This window comes from Fukomys damarensis, unplaced genomic scaffold (assembly GCF_012274545.1).
Source record: "Fukomys damarensis isolate Sample0158 unplaced genomic scaffold, DMR_v1.0_HiC HiC_scaffold_24, whole genome shotgun sequence".
Taxonomy (NCBI): domain Eukaryota; kingdom Metazoa; phylum Chordata; class Mammalia; order Rodentia; family Bathyergidae; genus Fukomys; species Fukomys damarensis.
The window spans coordinates 63,245,445-63,268,025 of record NW_022900936.1 but is presented as its reverse complement, the minus strand read 5'-3'; the positions used below and the strand labels follow the sequence as shown (position 1 = coordinate 63,268,025).

The window sequence follows — 22,581 nt, the reverse complement described above, 5'->3', positions numbered from 1 at the left end:
AGCCCAGCCCAGCCAGCCCAGCCGAGCCTCGCTGACACGAGCCGAGCCTGGCTGAGACGAGCCCAGCCTGCCGGGAGCCAGAGCCGAGCCCACCAATGTGGATTGTTAAGAGTGGCCGTGTAGCCCAGGCAGTTAGGGTGGAATTGATTGGCCTTGGGGTCTATCTGCCCTGGGGAATGGTGAAGGGCACCTCTAGGGGTATCTGGGTGGGTCCTGAAGATGTGGCCGTGAGGTCTACTCTGGCTCCTCGTCCTTCCCACTCTGGCACTCTTTGCCTCCTCTGCTTCCCAGACACCAAGAACTGAGCAGCTCTGCCCTGCCACTGCCTTCCTCCGTGGTGTCTCTCCGCTGGAGCCAGCTGATCATGGACTGAAACCATGAGCAAATCAAAACTCCCTCCTTTAAATTATGGACGTTGGGTCTTGTGTCTCAGCAATGAAAAAGCTGACTAATACAACTCCACCTCACAATATATCCTGAATCCAGCCACCTTCCCTTCTGTGGCTAACACTCTAGTACAGGCCAGCACAGATTCCCACCTGAATCCGGCCCTGGTCTCCCTACTTCCAACCTTGCTGCCTTTCAGTCTCTTGAAATGCAGCCGCCAGAGCACTCAGATCCTACATCACCACCTCACAGTCCTCCGATGCCTGCCCACGGCCTGAGAACACAGCAGGCTTGGCATGACCTGTGAGGAGCTTAATTTTTATTTAAGTATATGTGACAGTTCATCATGATACGTCACTGTGACTGGATTAAGAAATGCCCAGGGCACGATAAGCATGTTTCTGGGTGAGATGTAACTTGGGCACCATGGATCGGCCCTAGACCATATATCATTGTGAGCCACAGTCCTTGCCATTTTGTCAACTGATGTGTCCTCAGTGTCTAGGACAGTGTCTGGTATACAAGAGATACTTAATATCTACTTACTTTTTAATCAGTCTTGGAGACCTCACAACCTCTCTGGCCCCAGTGCTCTCATTTACCAAATCCAGGTTTGAATGAGACACCCCAAAATCGGAACAGGTACATGAAATATCTTTCAGCATTCTAGATGTCACTGTTAGAGTTGTTTATGACATTGTGAGAACACCCTGATTTCTCTTGGTTAGGCTATGCAGAGCACATATTTTCAGCAGCCTGAGAGCCATTACGTTAGCATTAAAGACTGAGGAGGAAGGGGAGCAGAAAAGAAACTAAAATTTATTGATGGTTCAATACATACCACATACATAATAATGTAGGCACTTAGAGCCACGAAGACCTAGACTTAGTGCTTATACTCTCTCAGTTAAGCCATCTAAATCTGATGGCAAGTAATTGCAATAGATTATTTTGACAATTAGATTGGTTTCCCCAACTATATTAGTTAACTGGAAAAGAACACTTCAATCAGGTAACAAATATTTTGCAGAACCCTGAATATACATTTGAGAACAAAACCCATTAAGACTTCTAAGTGAATTCTGGGCATGCTGGAGCACGCCTGTAAACCCAGCACTAGGGAGGCTGAGGCAGGAGGATCACTGTGAGTTTGAAGACAGCCTCAGTTACACGGTGAGTTCAATACCAGCCTGAATTACACAGCAAGACACTGTCTCCAAACAAACAAACAAACAAACACTTTTAGGTGAAGGCATCAGAATCTTCTGACATATTACAGTGAGAGTAAAGATGAACTTAATCACTAAGAAAAATACTGCTGGTCTCTTTAGAGAATAACTAAAAGAAGTTTCAGAATTCAATAAAATTCCTTCAATTCTCTCCATCATATCACATTCAAGGATAGGTGATGGATGTAACGGATCTGAAACATGCTCTAGCCACCCGCAAACACACTATACCTTTGCTGCCCCCACACAGATGCATAAACACACAATCCTCAGACACTAACACATGATGCACATGCGCAGCTGGCACTCACACGCGTCAGAACCAGAACCAACCCCGCCTCGCTCAATCTGGGCCACAGGACTTGCAAGAAAGGACAGGGTGGTGGGGTTTAAGGCGGGAGCACTCACTACCGTTGTTCTCCAGAGCCCCAGGAGCGCTGTTGCTGAAGATCTGATCCACGTGACTTAGTATGAACTCAATCACCACCTGCTGCACCCGCACAGCAAGGAAGGCTGCGTCCCCATTGCAGCCTGCTGCTTCGATGTCTCTGGACCTGAACCAAAGAAGAAACATCCTCCCTGGGGGAGATGCCTCACGGCCCGGGAGTCTGTATAGGCCCCTCTCTTAAATTTATACTTGGTTAATTTGTAGAATATTATAACTGGTTAAGACCAATTAAGGGATCTCTCCAAAGGCTGTGAGCCCAGCTCACTGAATAAACTGAAAAGCTACCCGATACTATAATTGTGAGACTAAACACCATCCCATTAATGTCCAGGAGCCGACTCTTTTGTTTTTTTCTTCAAAGGATCCCCTCTCCCCTCTGTCCAACTGTGGGACAGGTCATTTCATCATTTCAGGCAGCCGAAGCAGCTTAGGCCGGCCGACTCCTCTACAGACAAGAAAAGCTAATGAGCCCCAGCCACAAGAAAGGCCTTTTTGTGAAACTGTAATATACAGATGGACAACATTACCAAATTGTGATTATAGCCAAGGAATGGCTTTGGAACCCGAGTTTCCAAGTTAGCAAGCAAAGAGTTTAGGCTCTTAAAACCACTTTTAATTCCCGTGCGTGGTTAGAGGTCACTTAGTGACAGGTCTGTGTTTTAGGGAGTCTGGAGGATCCCGTCTTCATTTCCATCGTGCTGCTCGAGCCTATAGGGTGAGGGCACAGTAGTTACCTGAGGAGGTTTGGAGCCCACACCAGGGCCAGGTTCCTGGCGTGCATATTGGTCTTGCTGCTGAAGGAGGCGATGCGAGCCAGGTGTCGGATCAAGTACTCCAAGGTCCTGTAATGATTCATTTTGTTTTTGACAAAGTAAGTTCGCCCTTGCGAAGCCTGACATCTGGAGGCCATTTCTAAGTTTGAATTTAAGAGTCTCTATTTCTATCTTAGAGATTTTGAAGGGATGCTGGGAAGATACCAAGATTGGCGGAGGCCATTGTCTTGGCCATGGGCACACTGGCCCAGGGTGGGGACAAGTGTCAGTCTTGTCAGAAGTCAGCTGAGGCCCAGAGAGCGCCAGCCAGGGATAGAACCAGGGAGCCACAGTGCTCAGGGCCTCAAGGTGCTTAGTGGCCCCTTGCTCCTCCTTCTTGGGTGGAAAGGCCTGAAAAAGTTTGAAATGGGATTATTTAGGCTTTTTGGGAAAAAAAAAGTTCTAGCTACAGGTAAGTTCACACTTGTAAGGAAGCTCATGTCATGGATAAACATTTGTGACTGGAAGGGAGTTCCTTCTCACACCACATCAGAATCTGCCCCTTGCAGAAGATGGGCAGGGAGGAGGGGCGTTGGAGATGGAGGCTCACTTAGTGGCTAAGCTGTGAGGATGAAATGGGAGGATGTAGGTGGTGAAGAGGGGACGCTGATGAGCAAGCAGAGGTCACTCAGCCAATTCTGAAGAGCCACAGTCACCCCCTGTTTGAAAGCTACCTGGGTTTCCACAGGTTTGGCTAGGCTATAAATCTGGGTACCAACCAAGAATGTCACCGTGAGGCTGGCTTGTGTGACTGGAATGACTTCCTTGGCAATTCTGGCAAGTGCGCTAGAAGTGACCGGAGACAGGCTGTGCTTTGCTGCCACTGTCCTGTGTGAGGCACCAACTCCCTTTAGAAAGAGCAACGCATTCCCCAGTTTTGAAATGCCCCCAGGAGAGCTACCTCCCGCTGAATCTGCTCTGCTGTAGCACACACCCTGCCCTCTCAAAGCTGTGCCACACTAAGGGACTGTACATTCTTTTCCCCAAGGAATCTTACCTATAATGGGATGCGGGAAGCTCCTGGATAACATTTTGGATGCGGGCCAGTTGGCCTTCTTCTGGGCAATGTGACACTGCCTCCTGTGGAGAAGAACGTGAGCGGTGCCGTGAATACCTGGGAGCCCGGACACCCACCCACACGTGCTGGTCTCCTTCAGGCCCCGGTCCTTTGGGCAGCCTCCTGAGCACACTAGAGACCACCTGCATATGGGGCAAACTCTACGACAAACCAGCCACTATTGCTGAGGGTTTAGGGCGGGAAGTGTCTTGCATCATGTGCACCCATGGGCTAAGTCTAAGTACCCTCAGATGGTTGTCAGGTTTCTGGGAAACAATGTGTCTGATGCTAGGTGTGTCCTGCACGGCAGAGAGTCAGACTCACATGTGGAGGGTAAGATGGAGATGGCACAGTGGTACCCATCTTCTCCACCAGCTGTCTTCGTAGATGCAAACAGCCTTTCCCTACCTCACTTGTGGCTATTCTGTCACCTCGAGTACTTAGCTGCTGCCTGTCCTGCAGGCCAGGAAGCAGGGAAGACATTGCCCTCCTCAGCAGGGATAAGAGTTCTGTCCCTGAGACCAGGCGGCCTTGCCCTCCTTGCTCTCTGGTTGTTTCTTGTGTGGGTATTTTGTTACCCTGTCCGCCCAGGACCTTGCCGGGGAGGCAGGAACGATGGCGTGAAGGCAGTGTTGACTGCCCGCTGGCCCGTGTCCGTCCCTCAACTGCCGGGCTGCTGCATGCATGCAGCTGTTTCTGGGAAGAGTCTAGTGATCCCTGCACCTGTCCTGAGACTCTGTCCTGCCTGCCCAGATCCAAGGGCCCCTCTAGAGCCAGCGCAGGAGTGCTACTGGGCCCAAGTGATGGGAATGGCATCTTTCTGTTTTAATTGATATAATTTACACATATTACAAATCTTAAATTACTGTCCTATGCATTTTTTTCTCATATGTATATGCCTGGGTGGCTGCACCTGGACCAAGACGTATTGTTAAAATGGCTCCTGAGCTTTTTAATTTTTCCTTTTCTTTTTTTTCCTTATTATTTATTTATTTTGAAAGGGAATTGAACCCATGGCCTTTACACTGAGCTACATCCCTAGCCCTTCCATTTTTTTCATTCTTTTTGTCCTTCTTTACTTTCTATAGTCTAGCCTTTATAAAACATTTTTATTTTGAGATTGAGTCTCACTATGTCACCAACTTGCCCAGGCTGGGCTCAAATTTAACAGTCCTCCTGCCCCAGCTTCCTAGAGAACTGGGATTACAGGGCTGTACCACAACATCAGGCATAGGCCTGTTCGACCTTTATAGTCTGGAATTCACAGGCATGTAACTGATAAATTTGTATTTCCTGCTATGAATTTGTATATAATGCTGGGTATAATTATAAATTTTGTTCATTAATTTGATAAATATCACTCCCTGAAATACAACCAAAAGTAAGATCCCAGCTTATGGTTTTTCAATACTGTTCACTTCTTTTCAGTCTTTAGCTGTCATTTGCAGGATTGGGCTTCAAATACTGATCTCCATACTCAGTACGGAGAGTTTTTAGGCACCTTATTTCTCATTAAAAGTGGAAGGCAAGTAACCTTACTGGGACCTTCTGTTTGCCAGGCCCTCTTCTAAGTCACACCTGCTATACGTTCCCTTCTAATTTACAGGAAAACTCTCAGGTCCTGCCCAAACTGGCTCTGCCCATCCTACCAGCCCAGCCCCAGCAGTGACTACTGCCACGTACGCTGTTGAGCGTCTACATGGAGCAGGGCTCCTCGGTGCGGGCAGGCAGTCTCCTTGCTAGAATGTAAGATCTTGCTCATAGAGCGGGGCCTCGGTGCGGGCAGGCAGTCTCCTTGCTAGAATGTAAGATCTTGCTCCCATGTGGGCTATCCTATCGGCGACTTGTTTACCAAGTGTTTTCTTGTTTGCCTTTTTTATTCAATTAAAGTTAAACCAGCACACAGAAGCCCACCCTTTTAAAGGGCAATCAAAACTCTCTTCGTGGGAAGCTAGAGGTCTCTTTCCCAAGGCAGGTGTCGGGAGAGGGGTAGGACCGGCGGTGGGACAGACACAGGTGTCCCAGCCTTCTGCGGAGTTTGCCAGTCAGGATGCAGATATAGCACAGACAAGATCTCTGCTGCCATCTAGCTTTGTGAGATAATGAGGATGGGGAGCAGGGGCAAGAATGGGGCCTATGGGGCCTGGCACGGTGGCACACTCCTGTAACCCTAGCTTCTTAGGAGGCTGAGGCAGGAGGACTGCAAGTTTGAGGCCAGATCCTGTCTCAAAATAAAAAAGCTCCGTGTACAGTACCACCGGGTGATCCTCAGTACAGAATGGTGGTGGTGCTGCTGGTGGTGGTAGGGCTCCAGAAAGCACCTTGACTCCTTCCTCTTTCCCCTTTGGCTGTTATGAGGAGAGGACCCTGGCTCCACAAGGCAGGAAAGATCCCTCTAGGGGGTGCTGCCCAAAGGTGTCACCCCCACTTCCACCGTGCCAGCAGAGGGCGTTGGGAGGCCTCTTCTCTCTCTGCACTGCCAGGATCCGGCTCTCCAAAGCTGTACACCACTACCCTTAAAGCCAAACCTGACTGGGAACAAAGGTGTGGGTCAAATCATCTCCCTCATGCAAAGTTCCTTTAATAGTTAGGAAGTTGTCAGTCAGGAGCAAGACTCCCTATGCTTGCAGGTCCCAGTTGGGATTGGCACTTATTTCACTGTTCACAACCTCTCCCTGTCACACCCCAGTCCTTTCGGGGAAACTCTCTAGATCCTCGTCTTTCTCCTGGATGGGTCTGGTCACTCCAAACTTGCTCAACTCTTTTATGTTCCCCCAGGAGGGTTTGGAAGAGTTCATCATGGGGCGATAGAGAGAGGTGAGCTGAAACTGTGCCTGCTGTGTGGGAGCGAATTTCACTTTAGCCTGGCCAACCTGACTGATAGTTAAATCTGAAAATATCTAAGATGAATTCTCTTCCAATCTGTATCAACAAAACCAGCTTTCTCCATGAGTATTCCAGCAAAGATGAGGCTCTGGTCTTCGAGGCAGAGCCCTCACTCTGGGCTTCTCTGTCTCTCCAAAGCCACCACTGCCTGAGGCTCAAGTTCCCCAGCCTGCACAACCCTGTGGCTGGAGGTGTCCAACATAAACAGCCTGGAGCTCGCCCCCAATGGTGAGTGGGATCACCTAAAGTTATTATAAAAGCATTTTATTTTAAACCAATAACCAGATTTTTAAAAAACATATATATCTATATCTATATTTTTTAAAGCCAGGCTAAGTGGCACATGTTTGTAATCCCAGCACGTGAAAAGGTTAGGCAGAAGAATCATGAGTTTAAAACCAGCCTGGACAACGTGAATCCTAGGCCAGCTGGGGTTGAATGGCAAGACCCTGTCTCAAGGAGGGAAAAAGCAGATATCCACAGAGGAAAGTGAGTTTCCTTCTACCTGTAGACCCCCAGTCTCTAGAGGCAACCACTGTGTGTCCTTGCACACAGTGCACCTGTACCCAAGTGTCTTTGGTACACCGTGGGAGCAAGTGCTGCTGGGAGATCTGGCCATCTGTGAATTCCTCCACTCCCTCTCCCCGTCCCCTCTGCTTTGCTTCTTCTTCACTGGACACCCTGGCTTCCTCATGCTCCCCGCTGCTTGGCATATCCCTGTGAGAAACTGCAGTCCTGTCTTTTCTATCAAAGGCTATAAACTGGAGGGCCTCTATCTTAGACTCTAGTCTACCCTAACCTACCCTCTCTCACCCCTTACCAAAGCTAGCTTCTCAACAGCCAGGACTTTCTGTTCCCCACGCCCTCTCCCCTCCTGCTCTCTCTTCCTCTCTTCTCCTTCAGATCATCCTCTCATGAAACTTAAACTAGCCAACTGCAAAAGATTGTGAGCCTTAGAATTCAGCCAGTGAACTTAAAGGATAGCTGTTTCCTTAGCATCAGGGCTTAAAACCTTGCTTCCCTGCTGCTCTGGGCACTTGCTGCCTCATTGCTGGGCTATGCTTGCACTCTTTCCAAAAGTAAAAGCCTTGTCAAATTTTCTTGACATCTGAGCACTTTATTACCTACCCTGACCAAATGGGTCTAGGGGCTCATTTCTGACACCCCCCCCGGGTCTTTTCACTTGCTACTGCTTCTTGGTACTCTCTTCCCCCAGATATCTGCATAAGCTGCGCCCTCATTTCCTCATCTCTGTTCAAATGTCACCTCAAACAGAGACCTCTGATCACCCTACCTAAAACAGCTAGCTGTCCCCATCATTCTTCCCCAATATGGTGTTATTTTTCTTCACGGTATTTAACAACAGTTCTCACTATGGATCAGTGCCTTACAGGTTTTTACTGTCTCTTTCTGCCATAAAAGGGAAGCTTCCCTAAAGCAAGGACTGCGTCTGTCTTCCTTGCTAGGAAATCTCTAGCTTCTGGAAGTTTGCCACCAGGTATACATAGTAGGTGCCCAATACACATTTGTGCAATGGAAAGATTTCACTTTGTTCTTGAAAATGTCAGACAGCTGCATATGGGCCATGCTTCCAGGACCAGACTTATGACTGCTGCCAAATGCGATGAACACCAGCCTTGCTGAGCCCCCCCCATCTGCGTTTGCCCCACCCTGAACTTTCAGTGTGAAAGGTGGGAGAGACCTTGGCAAACCCAGGCAGTTGGCCACTGCCCACTCTCCTTGTGCCACCTTGAGCTCACAGCCCATCTGCCTTTGCCGTAGCCCGTGCTAGTTCTCAGTCTCAGGTAACATCTCAGAAGCTGTTCCAACACACCTGCCAGCAAAGTAACAATTTACTAAGTGACAGTACAACACTTCCCAGCATCTGGAGAGCAGGGAAAAGGAACACAGCAATTAATAAAAACAAGAACAAAAACACAGCTCCTGTCTTCAGAAAGCTGCTAACTTAATAAGGGAGTTGGATACATAAATAAATCACTTCAATACAAATCCAGTATATAATTAAGCTGGTATCCTTTAAAAACCCTAAGTCAACAACATTCTCCTACTTTGGATGTAATACTTTTAGCTGGATCAATCTGAACCAAGACAAATTTTTCTTAAGACGAATGTTGCTTTTTTTCTGATACAAATCAAATATAACATAGTAGGCTGAATAACAGCTCCCCACAATATCAGATACTAATCCCTGGGGTATGTAAATGACACTGTTATTTGGAGAGAAGGTGTTTGCATGAGTGACTTAAAAGGACCCCAAGTGGGAAGACTATTTTGGGTTATCTGGGTTAGCTCCCAACATGGTCATAGGTAACCCTGTGAGAGGAACGCAGAGGGAGATTTGACACAGCCAGCAGAACAGACAGCAGTATGAGCCCACAGGCAGAGACCAGAGGGACCTGGCCGCAAGCTGAGGCACAGATGGGGAAAAGCAAGGAGTGAGTTTCCTTGGAAAGCCTCTAAAGGTCAGCATGTTGTCGAAAACTTGAGTTCAGTTTAATGAAACTGGTTCTAGAATTCTGATCTCAAGAACTGTGAGAGATTGAATATTGGCTGCTTAAGTCACACTGTAGTAATATTTTGTTAGAGCAGCCATGAGAAACGAATACATGAACTAAAAGTTAAACTGGGATATCTGCAGAATTTAAAAGTTCTTTTATTGCACTACGCAGAAATAACCACTACATATACAAGAAGCATAAAGAAACTGTCTTCCCCAGGCTTCAGAGCATCCTTTTCTATTTATATGCAACTGCGTTTTTCCCCATTTAACTTCATATTGTGGTCAGTAAATATTCATCTGAAATATGGCCTTTCTTGGCTACATAGTTTTGAAAATAGAGTATACCATGAGAAGTCGCAGTTGAGAGTGAGCTTCAGTTGTTCCTAGATTTTTCCTTAGAACCTAACTAACAATTGTTCTCAGAAACCCTTGGAATCCCACAGAACCACAAATATCCTTCCAATTGTTTTTTTTGGTGGAGGTTTGCAAGTAGCCAATCCGACACCAGTATTCAGTTCTCCTTGCTGCTAATTGGCTGCTGTCCTGGGCAGAGGCACCAGCATTCCCATATTGTAACAGACTGCCGTGCTGTGCTGCCTGTAGTTCTCGCCAGTGTTTTCAGTTTTGTTCTTCCTAAAGCCTAAAATCCCTAAGATGCCGCCGAAACAACCTGCACTTTCTAAGGCTCTCTTAATGCTGTATTTTATTAGATTAAATTACATAACTGAAGGAGACATAGCATATTTAGGATTTAAACTATAAAAATAGGCATATGTAGGTGTTTTTCAGACCATATCAGACATTCTCGGTTTTTCATAATTCGTGGGTGCTCTAGTAACATAACCTCTTCCCATTTTGGGAGTCCACTGTAATAGACTTATCATTCATTTTGTTCATTTTCTACTGTTAGGCATAAACGACAAAGTTCAGACTTTTATATACATATTGCGGTGCACATATTTGTAGGTCCATTATTTGCGTGCACAACGATTATTTCCCTACAGCGGAGTCCCATTTGGGAGAGTTAGCATATTTATCTCTGCTTGCCAGGTGTACCATCCCAGGCAAGCCTCTCGGAGCTTGTTTACTCATTGGTATAGAGACAATAATACCTGCTACATGAAGTTATTTGGGGGATTCAGTGTGCTAATATTTACAATATGTTTATCATATAAGGAACATTCAATAAATGGCATCTATTATCATTACTGGTATTATTCCATTAATATTTTTTAATCCTCTTTATTATTCCATTGAGGTATTACGCAATCTCAGCTGTGCAAGTTGGTTTAAATAAATTATTATAACCTTCTGCATAGAAAGGTGTGTGTGAGTCTTTGAAGGGGCCAGGGGCAGAAGGCTATGGTTTGTGTCTCAATGTCCCCCCCGCCAAGCCTCACAGGGTCATAGGCAGAGTTTTTTTCAGAGGTGGCTGAATCTAGAGTGTGTGATTGATTCAGGGTGTAATGCTAAGATCAAGGGCACTGGGATTAAGGGTGAGGGCTGCCCATCTTAAGTAGTCTAGATAAAACAGAAGGGGCAGAGAGACAGTGTTAAGGCCCCTTGTTGCTTTTGCTGTCTTGGAGCGAGCCAACTATAGACTGAAACCTCTACTAACTGCGAGCTAAATAAACCTTTTCCCCTTAAAAATAAATAAATAATTACATAATAAATACACAAATAAATTTAGAATGCATGACAACACAACAGAGCTATATTTCCATGTCCCTGAAGACTTGCTTATATTATCATATTCATTGCTGTGATCAAAGAAATCTCTTGAATGATGAATTCTGCCAGAGTGAAGCTTCACTAAGCCCTACTTCTGCAGAAGTCAGTGGCCATAACCAAACATTCCTACTTTATTTCTAGCGTCCATAAACTGCTTACATTTCCTTCAAATTTGGCAGCAAGCTGAAAAATGTTGCCTTTGTATTTTTGAGTTGTGAGAGAACCGAAAGATTAGCATATCAGGGAGCTAGAGCCAGGAGAGAGAAATGTGGGTTTTATGCTGAGCCTATAGATAAGATTTAAGAAGAAACTTTATCTCTGAAGTTTCTAAACAAGAATTCCTGTCCTCTCTCACTATAACAGAATGAGATATTAAATTATACTCTTCCAGTTTATTAACATGATGATGTTCTAATCTACCATATTCAAGGATGATACTATTGTGCTGATAAGATCACAACCATGTAGAAAATAACTAAGTTTGATATGTAATTAAATCAGAAGCAAGATCTTCTAGTTGATTCAGATTGGCAAATAATTTAACAAACAGAAAATATCCAGTATTAGCAAGTTTGCAAGAGAAAGGACATTCTTGTCCCTCTGGAGGAGAGAGTCACAATATGTAACAAAATTTTAGATAAGGCCTGTTGGGCTAGAGACACAGCTCGGTGGTAGAGAGCCTGCCTAGCATATGTGAGGCCCTGGGTCTCATCTCTAGCACTACCATAATAAATTTAAAAAGAACTCTTTACTGAGCTAATATGCTTCAATGATTTTCCCCTAAGATGTAAACAGACAAAAGTGTAAAGATTGATGTTTTTATAATGTTGTTTATAAAAAGCAAAGTTTTCAGAAACAAAAACCTGACTGCCCATCATCAGTAAGAACGTGGCTTCAGAAACCAGGGTGCGTGGCCTATGTTAAAAATAGGGCTGCTCTACAGTTAGTCTCATGGGAGGACAATCATAGTGTCCAGCTGAAAATGTTCCAAAGCAATGATATGTACCAACGGCGGCCAACCTATGGCACACATGTCACAGTGGGCTGTTTGTACCCTTGAAAGCTCTAAAGATTTGCCATCACTGACATATAGCATCGAGGAGACATGTAGGTTGTGTGTGTGTGGGAGGGTATGAAAGGTAATGTATAAAGAAGCAAGAAAAAGCATCTATGAGCCTATCATTGACAGAAATGTTAGTCTTTTGAACATTTTTCTTTTTAATTCTTTCTTAATATACAATTGTGTTTGTGAGTGTTTTTCCACTATCATTATGGATATTTCCCTAAGTCACTAAAAATTATGTGTTTGTGTATGTTTGGTATTGGGGATTAAAATTAGGCAGCAATGATCTACATTTCCAGCCTTTTTAAAATTTTATTTTGAGATAGGTTCTCACGAAGTTGCGCAGGCTGGCCTTGGATTTGCAATCCTCCGCCTCAGCCGCCCAAGTACAGTGGGCCCTTGGCTTATGAACTCAGTTGGTTCACAAGGGCTGGTTATAACTCAGGTTGGTCAAGTGAAGGCTCAGGCTCCTTCGCACAGCCTTCAAAGTCTCTCTCCTATACACAGGCAGATCTCAGTGTCCTTAGAGAGACACTGGCCCAGGACTTCTCATCAACCCCATTGGGGGAACGAAGCTGTAATGTGCCTTCCAGAAATCTTTAAGGGTGAAGTCTGTAACTGAGACCATGTGGAAGCATAGACAGCTGGTCGTAACTCAAGACTTTGGTTGTAAATTGAAACTAAAATTCTGTTTGTACCTCAGGTCGTTTGTATGCCAGGCCGGTTGTAACTTAAGGGTCCACTTAGCTGGATGACAAGCATATTCCACCATGCCAGGTATTAAATATATTTTTAGTGACCCAAGCCCAGTTTTTAGGAAGTAAATGGTTCATTTATTCCTGTATCATTTCAAGTTGAAGAACAATTCATATACTCAAAATAAGTTTGTTTCAGGAACCCTGAGGACAGTCCCTCGCCATGAGTACAGCCTTGATCTGGTCCATTACCAAATACAGTGACACCTCCACAACCTCAGTTTCAAGGGTTCCTCTCTCCACCCTGCCCCACCATTCCACTGACCTCCCTGGGATGGACACTGCCTCACTCTGTCTTTTTACTGATACTCATCTTCCTAATGCTCTCATTTGCGGACTAAATTCCATGACTGATTAGCTGAACTGCCCTGGTGCACTCTCACATCTCCCTCCTCTCCACTGTGAACTGAACCCCAACTTTGGATAAGTGTAGCTCTCTTCCTATTCTGTACTTCTACTCATGCAGCCAAGTGTTCAAATCCTACTGTTACTCGTTTTCTTTCTGAGGGGGCAGGGACCGAACCCAGGGCCTCACACATGCTAGGCAAGTGCTCTACCACCGAGCTATACCCTCAGCCCTTTTAGTGTTTTGTTTGTTTTGTTATTGTCTTGATAAGCTTCCTAGGCTGCACTCAAATTTACAATTCTCCTGCCTCAGCCTCCCAAAGTACCCGGCTTCAAGCCCTATTTCTAATGCTACCTGTAGAGACATCCTTTGAGCCCTGATTCCTTTTCTTGCTTTCCCCCCAGGTGCCCATCAGTGAGCTACTGTGGAGGTGTCTCAGGGTTGACTGCGCTTGCTTCTCCCAGCCCAACTCGCTTGCTTCCCCGTGCTTCCTCTTGGCTGCTTTTGTCAATTTCTTTTCTTTTCCTACCTCTTCCTACCCTCTTGACTTCTGTTTGTTCTGTCTCTCTTCTCTCCTCTCTCCTACTTACCTCTTTCCCAGCCCCCCCAAGGAACACAGAAGGAAAAGCATGATAAAAATGACTCAGCCGTGGGAATAACAACAGGGGCCTGGGGCTCCTGCCCTGCCTGTGCTGTGTGACCTTGGGCCAGCCACTTTACTTCTCTGGTTCTCAATTTCCTCCCTGTTCAACAAGGCACATTCCGTTGGATAAACATGGAGATCATTTTACTCAGTTCTTAAAACAACATAATTCTGAAAATTCAAGAAAGAGAACTTGGTAAATAATGCCACTCCCCTGCTTTCCTCATAATCCCATCCCCTTTCTATCACCATGCTAAGATAATGTCAACCAGCTGGTGAGTATCAGTATTGTTATTTTAGGGCTGAAACTCTCCTTGGCCCATCCTTGTATCCCACCTGGTAACCATCATGGAATCTAAACACTCACCGTGAACTTCTCATAGAGCTCATAAGTCAGGAGGGGGTTAGGCAGCTCCCGGAAGTACAGCTTGCAGAGGGAGCCCACACAGTGGATGTCCTGCAGGTACACTTCCCTCGTCAGATCTGGGCACTGATCAGAGCCGAACTCTTGCCTGAAACAACACAGACAGAGACATAACAATCCCAGGGAGCACACGTTCCACGTCAGAGCTGCTGGCCAGCTAAGGGGTAAAAAGACCCTGCACAACTCATCAGACCACATTATTGACCTTGATGCTACTCAGGCACAAGGGAGCCACAGGAAGACTCTCACTTCAGGTCTGAGTCTTTGCAAAATCTGCTGTGAGTAGAAAGACACAAAGCTCATCTACAAATGGATTCTTCATGGTACTATATTACAGCATTGGTTATGAACATCGGGGAAATATGAAAACAGTTTGCCAAGAAAGCCTATTGAGATTTCTGTTTTTCCAAAACATTGTTCAAAATGAAATTCTCTTTTGTATAAGACAGACCAAAACCAGGGTGAGTGAGACTGTTACCAGGCATACCCATATATTAAAAAGACAACACACTTGTATCTGGAGTCTCAAACCCCAGGACAGGGAGCTTCAATCAACAATCTCTGGTGCTCCATGTCCCCATGCAGGCTGCTGCAGGGTAGAGGAGCTTGGAAATATCTTAAGGTGTGGTGGGAAATTTTGGGACTGATCAGCTGATTCTGGGCCTGGATTTGCATTAGAACACATTTCCCATTCTACCACCTCAAGTTAAACATCTGTTTAATAAATGATAGACTTGAACTGCAACATGGAAGTTGAGCTTCTTGAGAGTATTCACATGGTCAGCAAGGTGGTGCCAAAGTCAACAGGACTCACAGAACAAGGGTTTGCAAAAGAGCCCATGCCCATTGTGTGCTCTGGCTCTTGCCTCTGTGAGAAAGGGCAGGGAGGAGCTCCCTGATGCTGCTGGAATCTGAGGCAGCTTGACGTGGCCTTGTAAAGAGAGCTAGGCGCTAGCTTCATAAATTCACAGCTTGCTTGGTGTTGTCCCACACCTTTTTCTTTCTGGTAGTGAGAATTGAACCCAGGGCCTTTGTACTAAGCAACATCTACAGCTTTTTCATTTTTTTGAGATAAGATTACTCTAATTATTAATTTTCCCAGGCTAGGGTCAAATTTGCAATCCTTCTGCCTCAGCCTCCTCGAGTGCTGAGATTCCGGGTGTGCACCACTGCACTTGGCCAGGTACATGATTTTCTAAGGGCGCAGAAGAACAATCTAGAGTTTATTCATTTATTTAGCTCAAAATTTCCCTCCCCAAGGCTAAAACCATGCCTTAAGTGAAAAAGAATTTGCCTCCACTCCAGTGTCTTTCTAGGGTTCCTCTCTGTGTGACACATCTTAGAGCCATTCAGTAGCCAGGATGGGGCATTTACTTTGCCTGGCATGTGAAAGTCCCTAGAGTCTATCCCCAGGGCTGGAAAAAAAATACACTCTAAAAATAGCACACTAGTAAATTAGTAAAATTATGTAAACACATAAGTTCATTAAAATCTATGTTTGAAATGTACGTTATCTTTCTTAACAGTCACCACTTCCCCAGGAGTGAAAGCAAGATTTAATCATTTGGCATAATATAATTGCAAGTGAGATTTTGGAGGGGAGGGGCAGAAATCAACTAGGAGGAGGAAGGGCCGGGAATTTAGCCCAGTGGTTCCGCTTCCTGCCTTGCAGGTGCAAGGACCCGGGTTCAATCTCTGGTACCCCCCCAAAAAATAGGAGGAAGAAGATGAAAAACTAATCATCAACATCATCTATTAAATTTTGCATATTAACTTTGTGATAAGAATGTTTTTATTGTTGTAAAAGTCTATAAATAAAGAACATATAATAAACATAAAGCTAATGACTATGTTCTTTTTGGTGTTAAAAATAATATGCAAAACACATAAACCTACTCCTCTAATTATAGAAAAGTAACTTTGTATCCTCTTTCTCCTCACACGTATTTGTTTTGTATAACTGTTTTTGCTGTCTTAATTTCATGCGAAAGAAATTTCACCCAAACGTTCCCGGCAAATCCCTAGAACTGGAGAAGGTTCATCTATCCATAATTTTTTAAACACTAGCATCAATCAGAGAAATGAGCAAGCACAAGACCTTTGATTCCTAGACTAGATGAAATATCCAATGTGCCACAAGAAAGCTTCCCAGGACTTTGGAGTTCTGAGTTCTGAATACTATGCAAGAGATCTCATCGAACTGTTTTGCTTACTTGTAATTTAGATCATTTGAGTTAAATCAAATCCCCACAAGGAGGATAAACCCGGAGTGAGCTGAGAAACAGATTAAAAGCTTTTGTTGGAAAGAATCATGTCAGGCCAAGAGCTTTCTCACTCTACTAAGAACAATCAGCCATCTGAAAACAGTCCTCTGATCTCTACTATAAGAAAGCTGCCTTGATATGGCTGTCGCCATTTTGGCTAGCGACTGCCATTTTATACCTTAAATTTCCATTTCCTACATCACACATCATCATCCATAAGCAAAACCGACGTGCAAGCAAGGCTTGTCCATATAAGGAATGGATCACAAATAATGATGCCTGAGTGTTTGCCTGCGCAGCTGATGCAATTCCCTGACCCCTTACACCAGCCACTTGCTATATAACCAAGCCCCTTCCACCCAGCTCTCTCTCTCTTCTTCTTCCTCCTTCACAGAGTAGGCCACTGTGCCGCAGGGGCTCTACAATAAATCTCTCACATGGGCTCTGTTGGTGTGTGAAGTTATCTTTGGCAGGCGCTGGTTTCTTTCATTGGTGCCATGACTCGGATTGGGTGTTACCTAGTTTCTGGCTTTAACGCTGAGGGTCTAGGGACCCCACGCCTTGACACCCCATCCTCCACCTGACAACTCGTGTCCGTTCGTCCAGACGGCTCTATGCACCCACCACCGGCCTCACTGATAGGTGAGTAACCAGCCTTTATTCACAGGCTCGTCTGTCTGGGTTTTGATTCCCATGGCAGAGACTTGGTGCATTTTCGGCCTCTCACTTAAAATTCCTGATGTCAGGTCCCAAGTCTCCTACAGCCCATTGGCCCTAGTGCTTTGTTCCAGAGCAGTGACGATCTTCTTGAGTGGCACTACTAATCTTGCGGTCTTCTGTCTTTCACCCAGGGACGCCTCAGTGTCTGACAGAAACCTCCTCTCTCTGCCATGGTTTCGGGACAATCCATTCTGACAGACTCCCCCTTGGGCTGTCTACTCAAAAATCTCACGAGCCTCGGCCTCACGCCTGACGTAAAACCTAAACACTTTATTAGGCTTTCTACTCAAATTTGGCCTCAATATTTATTAGATAACCAAAATAAGTGGCCACCTCATGGCTCTTTTGATCCCTCACTCATCTGAGATCTTTACAACTTCTGCGAGCATATGGGCAAATGGAGCGAGATTACCTATGTTCAGGGTTTTTCCTACTTAAGAGCTAAACCTTTCCTCTGTTCTTCTTGTCAGCCTTGTCATGTTATTCTTGCAACTAAAACCCTGAATTTACCCTCTGCCCCCGAAGAATTTGATCCAGCAGATGAACCTCCTCCCTACCACTTCAGACCTCCCCCACCTCCACCCCAACCTCCATTCCAAGGGCCTTCAGGCTCTGATCATCCAGACCCCCCAGGGCCTGTTACCTCTACTAGGACCCAACACACTCCTCCCACTTCCGGCCACACTGTCACCCCCCTTCGTGATGTGGTGGGGGCTGAGGGCGTGGTCAGGGTTCATGTTCCCTTTTCTCTGTCTGACCTCTTGTAGAATGAGAAAAGATTAGGTTCTTTAATCACCAACTCGGCTTCTTTCATCCCTGAGGTCCAATATATCACCCAGTCCTACAGCCTAACCTGATATGATATTTTCATGATTCTTTCCAACACCCTCACCCCTGAGGAGCACAGGAGAGTTTGGCAATAGGCCAAGGTATGCAGCGACTCTGCTGATCAGCCCTTAAGGCAGTCAATTACGAAAAACTCTGGGAGGTTATCCAGGACATACTCGAGAACCCCTCGGCGTTTCTTCAGCACCTCACTGAGGCTTTACTTCAATTCTCCAATCTAGATCCGGAGACTGCTGATGGAAGACAACTCCTCATGACACACTTCTTTTCACAGAGCTACCCTGACATAAAGGCCAAGCTTAAATGCTTAGAGAGGGGACCTTTAACACCCCAGGCTGAGGTCCTGCCCATGGCATTTAAAGTATATAATGGGTGCGACAACCGCGCCCGCAAACAAAAATGTCAAATGCTTGCACAGGCCATCAATCCTAACCTAGCCAGGCCTTTCCGTATCCGAGGGCTCAGAAAGATAACACCACCAGGCCCATGCTTTAAGTGCAAAGAAGAAGGCCACTGGGCAAGAGCCTGCCCAAATCCTTGACCACCTCCTGGTCCCTGCCCAAAGTGTAAACGGGACGGTCACTGGGCCGTTGACTGTACCCTGGCTCAGAGAGGCTCCAGGCCATCCAGACCAGACATCCCCTGTACAGATCTGTTGGGACTGGCGATGGATGACTGACATGGCCCTGGCTTCCCGCCCCTGATGACCGTCACCACAAGAGAGCCCAGAGTAACTAGTACAGTGGCAGGTAAGATGACTGCCTTTTTATTAGACACCGGTGTGACCTCTGCGGTCCTCTGGGAATGTCATGGTCCTACCTCTCCATCTCAGACCTCTATTGTCGGGTTTAGAGGGCACAACATACTGCCTACTTCAGACACCAATGTTGCATTGTGTGATAGACAATTTCTCATCCTTCACTCCTTCCTTGCCATTCCGTCTGTCCAGCTCCCTTACTAGGCCGAGACATTCTAGTAAAACCGGGAACTACCATCACCTTCTTGGCCAATCCTGGGCCAAAACAGGAGTCTCCTGCCCTCACTCTTCTCATGGCCCTTCAACCCTCCCAAGAAAATAAACCACCCAATAATTTGCCTTGGCCTGATTTGGTAGACCCAAAACTCCTTCTTTAGCTTCTTGCCCTCCTGTCAAGATTAGCCTCAAAGATCCCACTGCCTTCCCTTCCCTTCCCAATACCCACTTTCTCACGCTAGCCTCTTGGGCCTTCAACCAGTAGTTCAAGAACTCCTCCACAAGGGCTTTCTCCGATCCACAAATTCACCTTATAACACTCACATCCTTGCTGTCAAAAAACCTAATGGGTCATACAGACTGGTCCACGACTTTATACTCATTAACTTGGCGATTGTCCCCATACACCCTGTTGTTCCCAACCCATATACACTTCCCTCTTCCATCCCCTCACATGCTACTCACTTCTCAGTACTAGACCTCAAAGATGCCTTTTTTTTCCATTCCACTACACCCTGACTCACAAGATCTCTTTGCTTTCATGTGGACAGACCCTCATACCCAAACCTCTACCCAACTCACCTGGACAATCCTCCTTCAGGGATTCTGGGACAGCCCCCATCTGTTTGGCCAGACCCTGGCAAAAGACCTGACCTCCTTAGTCTTCAAATCCTCCTTTCTTCTCCAATATGTTGATGACCTTCTCCTCTGCAGTCCCTCTCTAGAGGCCTCACAACAAGATACCTATACCCTTCTTAACTTTCTGTCCCAAAAAGGTTACAAGGTTTCACCATCTAAGGTTCAATTGTCTCAACCTAAAATAGTTTACCTAGATGTTCTCACAGCCACTCAAGGGGGTATCTGTCATATGTTAGGAGAAGACTGTTGTTATTTTGTTGACCAGTCAGGCATAGTCACCTCTAAGATTAAAGACCTCTGAGACAAAATTAAGAGAAGATAAGAAGAGCTTCAAAAAAGTCAATCCTATTCCATTTTCCACAGTCTCCTACCCTGGGTCCTACCCTTATTGGGTCCCCTTATATGCATTCTTATAATTGCTACAATAGCTTGCTGCCTACTCTGCTTTCTCCAAAACCAGATACAAAAAATTTCCAACCAAACTGTCAACCAGCTTATTTTACAGGACCCGATGGTTTTCCAACTCATCCTCCAGATAAGCAACAACTGACAGACGATACATGACTCAGGCTTGGATGCGTTCACGATTTCTCCATTTCTTTTCCCAGCTACAGCAGGATCTCCATTGGCTTTATCCCCAGGACAGATCAACCTCACTGTCACTGTGCTTTTAAAGGTCCCAAGAAGGCTGGCCCTCTGGCAACTCTACATCTACATGGAGTGGAGATACCAACAGACAATCAGCAGGCAGAAACACTACCAGGGTCCAAGACCACCAGAGTTCTAAAATTTTTATATATATATCCCTCTCCCCTCGGCCTCTCACCATCTCACATCTGCCCCTTTTCAGCAGGAAGTAGCTACAGAAGAGAGATTCATCGCCCCTCTTCCTGAGCCATAACAAACAAACAAAGGGAGGAATATAAGATAACTACCTTGATATGGCTGTCGCCATTTTGGCTAGTGACTGCCATTTTACACCTTAAATTTCCATTTCCTACATCACGTGTCATCATCCATAAGCAAAACCGACGCACAAGCAAGGCTTGTCCATATAAGGAATGGATCACAAATAATGACACCTGAGTGGCTGCCCACGCAGCTGATGCACTTCCCTGACCCCTTACACCAGCCACCCGCTATATAACCAAGCCCCTTCCACCCAGATCTATCTCTCTTCCTCTTCCTCCTTTGCCAAGTTGGCCACTGTGCTGCAGTGGCTCTACAATAAATCTCTCATACAAGCTCTGTCGGTGCGTAGAGTGACCTTTAGCGGGTGCCAGTTTCTTTCATCTACTGCCACCTTCCCCTTCCCTTCCGGGTTTTGGTATCTGGAATCCTGCCCAACAGAGGGCTGGACAGAGCAAGGGTCCTGGAAGATTTCTCCTGGGTTCTTTTCTCTTACCTTAGTCGCTGTATGTTTGAGGTGACCCCCGAAAGTCGATAGATTCCATCCACAATGCCGTGAGTCTCAATAAATTCTGCACAGCTCTTCAAAACATATGGAACTAGGCAAAAAAAAAAAAGAAAAATCAATAAAGTATTAGATATAAAGCTCACTGTTCTTCAAAAAAATCTAGCCAGGCATGGTGGCGCACACCTGTGATCCTAGCACTTGGGAGGCTGAGGCAGGAGGATCATCTTGAGTTTGAGGCCATCTTGGGCTACACAGTGAGTTCAAGGCCAGCCTGTACTAAAGGGGGAGACCCTGTCTCAAAAAACCAAAATAAATAAGTAAATAAATATTTTTAAAAATTCAAGTAACTTCAAAGAAATATAAGTATTGAATTCACATGAGTTATAAGTGGAAACAATTACTTAAATGGTAAGTGGTTTCTTTTGTGTTTTAAAAAATCAGAGTTTTGATAAAGTTAAATAAAAGTATTTGAAATATAAGCAAAAACTTAATTTCTGAAACCAGCAGTGATCTTGAAATCCACAACTCACACTCCTTTTGCTGGTTTTCTAGGTGTGGTTTCCTGGTCTGAGGTAAAAAGAAATAAAGATAGGTAGAAAGGAGACCAAGAGAATAATAATTTTAAAATTGTACTTTAGATGGGTGTGGTGGCACATGCCTATAATTCCAGCACTTGGGAGGCTGATCCAGGAAGATTGCCAAAAGTTTGAGGCTAGCCTAGGCTACACAGTGAGTTCAAAACCAGCCTGAACTACACTGTGAGCCCTTGTCTCAAACAAACAAACAAAATTACTTTTAAGAAGACAGCAACTTCAGGACCCAAAGTTACCCAAGGTTCTCCAAATCCATAGTATCTAGGATCATTTATGTTTCTTTTCCTCCAGGCCTGTCACACCCCAAATCTCTTAAAGATATTTTAAATTCACAAATAAACTTGGTTGATAAGGCAGAAGGCAGAAATACAATGGTCTGGGCTCTTGCCTTCCTACTTTAAAATGGGCTGTGAAATGAGCCCTTTCCTTTACTCCTGAGGATAGGCGAACTATCATTTTTCTCTTGCAAACCAAGCCCAAACTTTGTATAGATTCACAAATTCCACAGATTTCACCCCCCAAATACATAAATATCCTCAGTTCCACTTTGAGTGTGTACTTTAAATTCTGCTCAATAAATCCTTTTATGTCTCTTTACTGACACATCCAGAAAATTCTTTCTGTGATGGAAGTCAGTGAACCTGCAATCTGTCCTGTGGGGCAGATGAGTCAGGGTTCCCCAGCTCTGCTTTGGGGACCTCCTTGCACCCAGTCTGGTAACAGGTCCCCATGAAAGCAGTCGGTGGGCCTTTGGGATGGAGCAGCCCCAGCTCAGATGGAATGTACAGGTACTCCTGGGTCTAGCAGGGTCTCAGATGTGCAAGCTA

The 22,581-nt window shown here is 45.5% G+C and overlaps 1 protein-coding gene across 5 annotated transcripts in view; it reads right to left on the bottom strand.

Annotated features, from left to right (window-relative positions):
• The window catches only part of Arhgap31 (Rho GTPase activating protein 31), a 130,928-nt gene that overhangs the window by 37,339 nt on the left and 71,008 nt on the right, over positions 1-22,581 (bottom strand). For 3 of the 5 annotated variants that reach the window (XM_010630038.3, XM_010630040.3, XM_010630041.3), the window contains 5 exons: positions 21,150-21,252; positions 14,246-14,390; positions 3,874-3,956; positions 2,799-2,906; positions 2,025-2,170 (listed from right to left, as the gene is read on the bottom strand). In XM_010630038.3, coding sequence (XP_010628340.1) covers positions 2,025-2,170; positions 2,799-2,906; positions 3,874-3,956; positions 14,246-14,390; positions 21,150-21,252 — 585 coding nt within the window. The remainder of the gene's footprint in view (positions 1-2,024; positions 2,171-2,798; positions 2,907-3,873; positions 3,957-14,245; positions 14,391-21,149; positions 21,253-22,581) is intronic. The other 2 variants (XM_010630039.3, XM_010630042.3) reach the window with 1 other exon arrangement.